This window comes from Cannabis sativa, chromosome 4 (genome assembly GCF_029168945.1).
Source record: "Cannabis sativa cultivar Pink pepper isolate KNU-18-1 chromosome 4, ASM2916894v1, whole genome shotgun sequence".
NCBI classification, from domain to species: Eukaryota; Viridiplantae; Streptophyta; class Magnoliopsida; order Rosales; family Cannabaceae; genus Cannabis; species Cannabis sativa.
The window spans coordinates 18,824,952-18,834,217 of record NC_083604.1 but is presented as its reverse complement, the minus strand read 5'-3'; the positions used below and the strand labels follow the sequence as shown (position 1 = coordinate 18,834,217).

General features: G+C 32.2%; 2 protein-coding genes across 6 annotated transcripts; both read left to right on the top strand.

Annotated features, from left to right (window-relative positions):
- The first annotated feature begins 235 nt into the window (after window positions 1–235).
- On the top strand, window positions 236–2,824 carry LOC115712790 (basic transcription factor 3). Its single transcript, XM_030641152.2, has 6 exons — window positions 236–391; window positions 1,268–1,335; window positions 1,757–1,905; window positions 1,997–2,053; window positions 2,221–2,259; window positions 2,353–2,824. The coding sequence occupies exons 2-6, from the start codon at window positions 1,268–1,270 to the stop codon at window positions 2,526–2,528; spliced, it is 489 nt and encodes a 162-aa protein (XP_030497012.1). The 5' UTR covers window positions 236–391; the 3' UTR covers window positions 2,529–2,824.
- A 598-nt stretch (window positions 2,825–3,422) lies between these two features.
- Window positions 3,423–8,038, top strand: LOC115712789 (uncharacterized). Of its 5 annotated transcripts, none has more exons than XR_009687288.1 (6): window positions 3,423–4,280; window positions 5,385–5,434; window positions 5,668–5,755; window positions 6,074–6,104; window positions 6,636–6,752; window positions 7,857–8,038. XR_009687288.1 is itself a non-coding variant. In XM_030641148.2 (5 exons), the coding sequence occupies exons 1-5, from the start codon at window positions 3,822–3,824 to the stop codon at window positions 7,893–7,895; spliced, it is 753 nt and encodes a 250-aa protein (XP_030497008.2). In that variant the 5' UTR covers window positions 3,423–3,821; the 3' UTR covers window positions 7,896–8,038. The 5 variants fall into 5 exon arrangements, 3 of the variants coding, with proteins under 3 accessions (XP_030497008.2, XP_030497011.2, XP_030497009.2); XR_004010944.2 differs by having other exon boundaries at window positions 6,608–6,752; window positions 7,857–7,980; XM_030641148.2 differs by lacking the exon at window positions 6,074–6,104.
- The last annotated feature ends 1,228 nt before the right edge of the window (window positions 8,039–9,266 follow it).

Genomic DNA, 9,266 nt, shown 5'->3' with positions numbered 1-9,266 from the left:
ATTACAATTCTTTAATTTTTTTTTTATTTTTTATTTTAGAGAAATTATTGCAAATGAGAGACGACATGCTCTTGCTGAGGAGTAAACATATCCTTTTTAATTTTATGCATACATCATGTCAATTTTTGATTAGAAATGAGATCCGACGGTGGAGAATGAGGGTACATACTAGCTATCAAGAACCTTAGAAAATTACAAAATAAAATACAAACCCTATCAGTGAGAGAAACGAAATGAAATTGTGACCGTCGGATCATCACCCACTTACGTTATCGTCTTAGCCGCTCCTTTAATAGGACCGAATGGGTTTCTTTAGCGCCGTCTGTCTGAGTGCTCTTCTCACTCTCTCTAATCTTATCAGCCTCGTTCCTCTACCTAAACCCTAGCCAAGGTAAAAACCCTAAAGTTTCTTCTTCTCTATCCCGTTCTCTGATCTTCGATTTTAATGGCATTTGCTTCGTTTCTTGTTCTTGATAAGTTTGTTAGGGTTTCCGGTCTCTGATTTATTTGGATAAAGAATATTTGGATTGGGTCAGGGTTTTCGTTTCGACGCTTTTGTTTTAATATTGAGGTTTATATCATTTGATTCTGTCAAGATTTTGTTTACTGCGGCTTAGAAATGGAGAAATTTATTGGGGTTTGATGTCTTTGTATGTAACTATGTGTTTATCAGTTTATATAGTCCAGAGAAGCTTTTTTGTCGCTTTACAAGTGAGATGATTAAGTGCAATTAGAGACATCTTCATTTTTATTTTATTTATTTACAAAGTAATTGTACACTGAATAGATTCATCTACCAGTATTTGGGTAAGATTTGATTCTTGTCATCTTTGTCTTTGGAAATGCAAGTTTAAAGAAGTATTCATGAAATTGTGGAACCAGTACAGGCCTTATTCCAATCGTATAGAATTTATAAAGATTATTCTCAGGATGGATGGAAGTTAAATATTACCAACTTAAGTGGACTTGTAATGTCATTGTTGTCTCGTTGAAATACTGAAATAATGATTATGCCTTGGAAGGATGTTAAAGAATATAATAACTTGGCTTAAATGTTAGTAGTAGGCTTGTAATGTTATGATTATCTTCTTTTTTTTTATGGGTTTATGCCCTATTAATTGCTGCATTTGAGCCTTTAATATGGATTTTTTCTTGAACTTGTTAGAAGTTTATTTGCTTGGTATTTTCTTTTGAATTAACTTACTGTGCAATATTCTTTATCTTAAGGAGTCATATAATATTTACCTTATCCTTTTCTGCTATACAGATGAATGTGGATAAGCTTAAGAAGATGGCTGGTGCCGTTCGCACCGGTGGGAAAGGTAGCGTGAGAAGGTATATTTCTTTTTGCTTTTAAACTATGGACTATCAATATCCATTTAGTTATCTCTTTGCTAAGTTAATAAAGCCAGATTTTAATTTGTTAATAAAATTGCAGAATGATTTGACATGTATTATTGATAGGAGAATTTAACAGGTTAGGACAGGTTCTGAGGTTTCTGACAGAGACATTTGTTTAATTTGTTCACTATTATTACTATTATTATTTTATTTATTATTACTTCTCTTGTTTACTAATATTAATTGTACGCTTAAATCAAAATGCACATTTTATTAATGCAATGGTTTGGTGTGTTAGATTAACGGAATAGTGTTAGGTTTCTGCAAGTATTATCTTTGAGATGTAAAAAGGTAGAAGATTTATATTTTTTTTCTCAAATAAGGCGAGTTTATTTAAAGTTTTCTTCTTTCATAGAAAGAAGAAGGCCGTACACAAGACTACTACCACAGACGACAAAAGGCTTCAGAGCACTCTGAAGAGAATAGGGGTGAACGCTATTCCCGCAATTGAAGAAGTCAACATCTTTAAGGATGATGTTGTCATTCAGTTCATTAACCCCAAAGGTGCAGTTAACTCTATTTCTCTCAGATGTGCATTTTATATCTACATTTTAATTCTCTTTGGTGGGGATTAACATTTTTCTTAATGTTTCAGTTCAAGCATCTATTGCTGCCAACACTTGGGTTGTTAGTGGATCTCCTCAGACAAAGAGTATGGCTCTTGTCCTTTAAATATTTCATGTTCTTTTGGATCATGAGTTATTTTTGCGAGTTAGCTAATATTATTTTAAATTAAAGGAAGCGTCTTTTGTGTTTCCAACTAGTGATATGTTTCTCTTTGTTTTACTCTGATCTAACATCTTAATTTTTCTGTTTCAGAATTGCAGGATATTCTTCCTAGCATCCTCAACCAATTGGGTAACACTCTTGCTAACTACTTACAACCTTCAATGCAATTTGGTATTTTTTAATGATTATGCTGACTAAAATTTTACTTGTAATTTTTTTCAGGACCAGATAACTTGGATAACCTGAAGAAACTAGCAGAACAGTTCCAGAAGCAGGCACCTGGTGCTGCTGGTGCTGGGGATGCAACAGCACAAGAAGATGACGATGATGATGTTCCAGAGCTAGTTCCTGGGCAGACTTTTGAAGCAGCCGCAGAAGAGAAGGCTCCTGCATCTTAGAGAGGATTAATGGGGATTTTGTGCCATTTTTATATAATTAAAATGTTGCTAAAATTCTAGTTTTTTTGTTTTTACTTTTTTTTTTGTTTATTGCATCCCAATTTGAGTCACCTAAATGCTTTCTCTGATTCCTTGTGATACACACTGTTAGTAGTTACTCTTCCCTTTTTTGGCATGTTTACCTTGATGCTTCAAGTGATACGCTGTGCCTGAGGTAGTTACTCATATTATGGTCTAAATCAACCCTTTTTATTTCCTTCCCGCCAATAGTACAATGAGTTGAAGGTGTTGCACAACTGCTAATCTAGTTATTTAGAGCCATGCCTGTAATCTTATGATGTGCTTCTTTATTTAATTAGTCAGATAAATTGGATAATCCTTTGAAATGAGAACGTTTGCTAGACTTGTTAAAAGTTATTCTTTTAAAACCAATAGGGTCCTTGGTTTTTTTCCCTCGGTCGTGACGTTTTGTTTTGTTCACTTCAAACCGTGCATGACGTTTCCCAAAAGTCAAGCCAATATTGAGTAAAAATGTATATCACGGGCAAGAGAGGAATTAAGGCTGAATGAAGAAAATGTGTGAAGAGTGTTTAATGTTGTTTTCTCATGCTCACAAGGCTTTTTTATTTAGAGGGAAGTGATAGTGTTGTATGTTTACTACTATAATAGACTGTAATTATTGCATATTCATCGTAATTTGGTGGTGTTAGTACCCTCAAACATTTCTTGGTGCCCTTCGGGGTTGTTTGGCTGAACTTTTAGTAGTCATTGCTGGACTTACGAAACTCAAATCATTTTGAAGCGAGTTTCCAATGAGTTCCAACTTTTAAGAAGCCGAACTGAACCAATTCGACTTTTAAGAAGCCGAACCAACTGAAGTTTGTTTTTGAATAACCAAGTTTCAACTAGAGAGAATTGGGCGCTGCCCTCAACCACTTTTGCTTGTCCATCAATTTGACTATTCTGTTGTAATTGTTTGTCCAGCAATAACAAATTATACTGAGATATTTGTATGCCAATGCTAATTTGTTTCGTTGTATATTAGAAATAATCATTTTAGTTGGGTTGTTTATCTTATATCTAGTTAGAAGTAACTAAGCAATGTTTGGCTCCCTAAATTCAGTCCCAAATTCAAATTCCTCCACCCCCAATATAAAAAAAAATACCAGCCATAAGAAAGGTTTGCCCCCCTAACCGACACATTTTGTAGTCCGTCGTTTTTAATGGTTTCCCCTTTCAAACTAAAAGGTCACCAAAGAGTCCAGCTTTCCAAGGCGGCCCAACGAAGAAGAAATGGTGCTGATGCTACTACCAAACAAAGCTCTCTCATTCTCCCAACCAATTGCTACTCTTACTTTTATGCCTAAACGACGTCGTATTCACCGTCGTTGTCGTTTTACCTCAGAGCTCGAAGAAATTCGAGTCTGTACCAACCGAACTTGCCGAAGACAGGGTTCCCTTCTAACCCTAGAAATCCTCACCGGTATTGCTCCGCCCACCGTCACCGTCAAGTCATGCGGATGCTTGGGCCGCTGCGGCGCTGGTCCAAACCTAGTCTCTTTGCCTAGCGCCGTCGTGGTCAGCCATTGTGGTACTGCCAATCGCTCGGCTGAGGTCCTGGCCGCTCTCTGCGGATCTTCATGGGACTCTGACGCCGCGAAGAAGAGCCTCGAAGCCCTTGCCTTGAGAAAGAAGGCGGAGCTTGAGTTTGATAAGGGCAACTTTTCTCAGGCGGAGTTGCTACTTTCTCAGGTAAATTGCTTTATCTATTGTTTTTTGATATCTATATTTTACTGTAATGGGTTAAAATTGGCATAAATTTATTATATTGAATGTGTATGTGGCAAATTTATTTATAACCAGAAAACTTCTAAATACCCCAATTTTAATAATTTTTATATTATATAAAAGTAAGTAATTCGTGAGATAAATATTTTTAAATTTAACTACAGTTGAAAATAAATATTTAATTTTAATTTTTAGCGGTAATAATACTTAAGTTATATTTTTAGTATTCTGTAAGTACTTGACTATTAAATGACCAATCAGAAATTAATCAAAGATTGCCATATGGCAATTTACTTAACATTTAACAAGTACTTATATAGTTTTAAAAATATACTTAGGTATTATTACCGACAAAATTTAAATTTAAATATTTATTTACAACTGCGAGTTAAACTTAAGTATTTATACCACAAATTATTTTATAAAATTTATCTTTAATTGTTTTATTTTTTTTTAACTTTTTTTTATTTTAATTTAATGGCATGGATTCAAACTCAAAATTTTTAAACTATTAATTGATTGTAATACCATTACGCTACATTAAAAAAATTAACAAAAAAATAAGAAAAAAAAATTATAAAAAAAATAATAACAGTAATTTTAAAAATTATTTAAGTTTATTATTTTTTTTTAAAAAAATTTAGAGTATTTATTATTTTATAGGATATAAATAAAATTTCCTGTAGATTCTGAATTGTTATTATTTTGTAAAGTTCTATGGTTTAGATAAATGGCATGCACAATTGCACATGACAAATAAAGGTCTCATATTGTGTGATACGATGACAAACACAATTTAGGAAAGACCCAATATCATGATTTTATGATTTGTTCATATGTTCATATAATATGATGACTTTTTAACCGCCAAACTACATCGGCATATGCGTATAACACATTCAAGGAACAGTATGGGATTGAGAGTGAAATGTGGTTCTGTCATAGGTGCAATCAAGATGTTATGTTATGACTTATGAGTAACACGTTTGAGCTTTGTTTGACTATAAGCTTATTGTTAATGGACTAATGGTGCGAGGGATATAATTTTGATGCGTGCTATTTGTGCAGGCTATAGAGCTAAAACCAGTGGGGGGTATCAATATCACATACAAAGACCGGTTTGTAAATTACTCTTATCTGTTGGCCTAGAATTGTGTCTACGTTCATTCATGTGCATGTGTGTTTGTGGTTTAAATTCAAGTAAAGCCTAGTAAATGTCTATCTTTAATTGATATGAAGAGCCAGTAGGACATGTATGTAACTTTCCTTGCTTGTCAAATCTTTTAGGGCAAAAGAAAATTAGTTCAGTCTTGGAATCCTTATGAGGACCTTTTGCCACCATAACATTCAGGTCTCGTACAAGGTTGGCAATGGAGAAATATCATGAAGCTCTTGAAGATGCTAAAGAGGCTTTGGTGTTTATGCCTCAGTATGTCGAGGTAAGCCAGATTCTGTATTTTTCCTAACAGATATATGTCTATATAAATGCTAAATGAAAATTTGTACTGATCTTGGAACTCTTGAGGTGGTATGCTTCTGGTTATATCTGGATTCTGGAAACATGCTTTAGAAACCTAAATTGTTGAACTTGGAAACATGTTTTAGACATTTTGAATTGTCATACTTGTCATGTCACTTACAAAGTTTTTAATCTGTTTTAATTATTCTGAGTATCAAAAAAAAAAAAGAAAATCTGTTTTAGGCATTCTGACTATTATGTTTAACTAGTAAGAACTTTGTACATTTTCCTTTCTCAGCATGGTTACGAGATTATAAAGACTATGTATGGTAAGAGTCCTGCAGGCTCCAGTAATGCAATATCGTATCCTTTCAATCAAAACAAACCTGTAGACAACAGTTACTTTGCAAAAACCTATCTGCTGTACCTTTGAATGATTTTTAATTGATCAGTTAATCTTTAGAGAGCCCAAAAACATGCTTTTTGTACATAAGACTATTAATTTATGAGGAAAAGTCTAATCACATTGTTGCACACATGTTGGTGCCTTAGTTATAGACACCAATATCTAGAAATTTCGAACGTAACACGCACATTCACAAAGAGGTCATATTATCGTTGACGTTGGTGCTTGGGTCAAATTTCTTGTTTATTCAACTGTCCTGCATATCAGATGCATATTGAAATTGAACTTTTGTTTCTGGTCATGTATAATGCTAGAGAACATGCATAAAAATTTTCACTGTATAGGTGGTCACCAAATGGATTTTAGTTTTTGATAATAACATTTATATATGGTCCGTCAAGCTTATAATTTATCTTGTGTTGTAAGTATATGTGTATGTAATCTGCATTTGAAGGCCTACATTTGCCAAGGTGATGCATTCCTGGCCATGAACCAATTTAATGCAGCCGAGAAGTCATATTTAACAGCTCTAGGGATTGACCCATCTATTCGTCGTTCAAAATCATTCAAGGTATTATTTTATATCTTGGTCTAAGAAAATATATGTTCGTGGTAGATTTTATTTTGCGTTTATCTGTATTGAGTTCATGCATTAAGGACTTGATTAGCAATATTTATAAATTACGACTACTGAAACTACATAAAGTAAAACTACAAAGACAGATAATTAAATTGAGCTCAATATGTACTTTGATTATGGAAGCAATTTGTGCTCTTTAATAATTTATTTGTGTGGCTGTCCTTGAACCGAACTAAGGGATCTTATTTATAGACAATCCAGAGTTGGGCTTCAAGCTCTTTTCGTTTGTGCTATATAACTTAGGACTTGCAGCTGGGAAATAAGCTGGAGTAGGCGCAAGAGATTTAAAAAAAAGCGGACAAGATCAATTCCATGCCTATTTTCATTAATTCTCTTGCTCTACTTTTCCATTTCTTTCTAATTCTCTTGTATTGTACATAGGTTGAAGGTGAAACCTATTTAACATAATAATGCTTTTGTATTTCTCTTCTTTCAAAAAAGATATCATCTATTGATTCTGATAGGTTTCTTACTACCAATTGTTTGCTACTTGCTTCTTTATTTCTCTTTTCTTAACAAATATGCTAGAAAATATTATGTTTTCTAGATTAGAATTAGAACTCCTTTTGGGTTCAACGTCGTTAGTGGTTGGTTGCTCTATATTTTAGTGTAGATGCCTAATTTAATAAATAATACTTCTGAACTACTTGGACCATAAAATAAAGTGAGAAGAAGTTATAAAGGTTAAAAGTATTTTTTGAAAGGTACCAGTGTGGTAAAGAAGCTAACTTGGTTTGTTTGAGTGGTTGATCAATCAATCTTGAGTCGCTTCCTTCCCTTTTCCAGTCACTAGTTTTAGTTCAAGGATAACTAGATAACATAATCCAAGTAATTTCTCAATTTACATTATCATTATTTTCTGTCTTTTCTTATTGATCCTTCAGGGCAATTATGCTTCTTTCTTGTCTTGTATATACATTAGACCTCCTAATATTCCATATTTTTTGTTTATTTATTCATCTATGGAGAGTTGTTTCTACTCATTTATATATTCCTCTAACTTACTGGATTTTCTTTATCTATATTTATATGCAGGCTCGTATTGCAAATCTTCAGGATAAAGTCGCTCTGTAAATGTCTTGATAATATTTCCAATGCAAGTGTAGTGACGGGCACCCATGATGTCTCTTTAATATTATTATTGGTGTAATTTAATATTGAGTTCTATTTATTTTAATTTAATAAAAATTATAAAAAACTGCTAACTAATTATAAAACGTCATTTCCCCATAAGAATGTTTCATTTGATAACAACAAAAATATGAAACCAATTGTTAGTCACTTCAAACTTATTATTTATTTATTTCATAATTATTATTATCTTGAAACTTGAATTCCCACTTAATCCTATAATAATTGGGACCAAAATATTATAGCGATTGTTATGTGGCTACCGAAGAGGGACTAAAACCTTAGACGTTGTGGGTTTAATCATTTGAACTAGGGGTATTAATCTAATTTAATCTACACTATTTTACTCATAGTGTATTCGATTTGCACTAAGTGCAGGTTTTATATTTTGATTCCAATCTAATTCAATTAGCAATAGTGTAGATCGGATTAGTTATTTTAGATTGATTACTTTTTGAATATTTTAAAATAAAAATTATTTTCACATAACCAACAATAAAATAAAATTGTTATTGTTTTATATCTCTAACAACAAATTAAAATAAACAAATAAAAAATTAACAAATTCTAAGAATAGGAAAAAATAATTGTATATAGAATAAAAAATTTATTTTAGATTATATTTTTGTGATATATGTATGAATATATACATTCATATATTTTTTGAAACATATGTGTACTGTTGACTGTAAATTTAGCCAATCGACACAGAGTTTAATTATAATCGAATTTTTCTTATGGCTGTCACGTGAGAATGATAATAAATATATGAGATATAGATTTATAGAGGTTCGATCCCTTATGTTTAGGTAATGATTTACTAAACTGTAATTGGAATCAGAATAATCAATGGGAGAAATGTATCGGTTTAAAATAGTAAATAATCAGAAACAATATTTTATTATGATGTATACTAAACTGTCCAGAAAGAAAACCAGAATCATATTATTTTGTTTACATAACTAGGAAAGGTAATCGGAATGCTTTAATTTGACAAAATTGCCATCATTAAAACATGTAATAATTTTCTGTTTATAGATTTTTAAGGGGTATATTTGTCTTTTTTATTTTTAATTAATAAAATCATAATTAAAATAAATTAAGTAAGGAAAGGGAAAGGCATTCCCTATAAAAATAGGGGGAGAACCTTTCCCTTTATTTTCTCCCTAATTTATGTGGGTCCCACTAGTTTCCCCATTTCCAAAATTTAGTAAACAATTGTATGGGAATCAATACCATATCATTCATTCACATTCCCTTTAAGTAAACATGCCATATCAAAACTTAGTTGTATTTACTTTTGAGATAATACCA

Bases quoted from the DNA above. Each gene is read 5' to 3' on its own strand.
- LOC115712789 (XM_030641148.2), top strand. From the start codon at position 3,822: ATGGTGCTGATGCTACTACCAAACAAAGCTCTCTCATTCTCCCAACCA. The intron at 5,756-6,635 runs GTAAGCCAGATT...CTGCATTTGAAG, and splicing joins TTATGCCTCAGTATGTCGAG to GCCTACATTTGCCAAGGTGA. The intron at 6,753-7,856 runs GTATTATTTTAT...ATTTATATGCAG, and splicing joins GTCGTTCAAAATCATTCAAG to GCTCGTATTGCAAATCTTCA.
- LOC115712790 (XM_030641152.2), top strand. From the start codon at position 1,268: ATGAATGTGGATAAGCTTAAGAAGATGGCTGGTGCCGTTCGCACCGGT. The intron at 1,906-1,996 runs GTGCAGTTAACT...TTAATGTTTCAG, and splicing joins TCAGTTCATTAACCCCAAAG to TTCAAGCATCTATTGCTGCC. The intron at 2,260-2,352 runs GTAACACTCTTG...AATTTTTTTCAG, and splicing joins TAGCATCCTCAACCAATTGG to GACCAGATAACTTGGATAAC.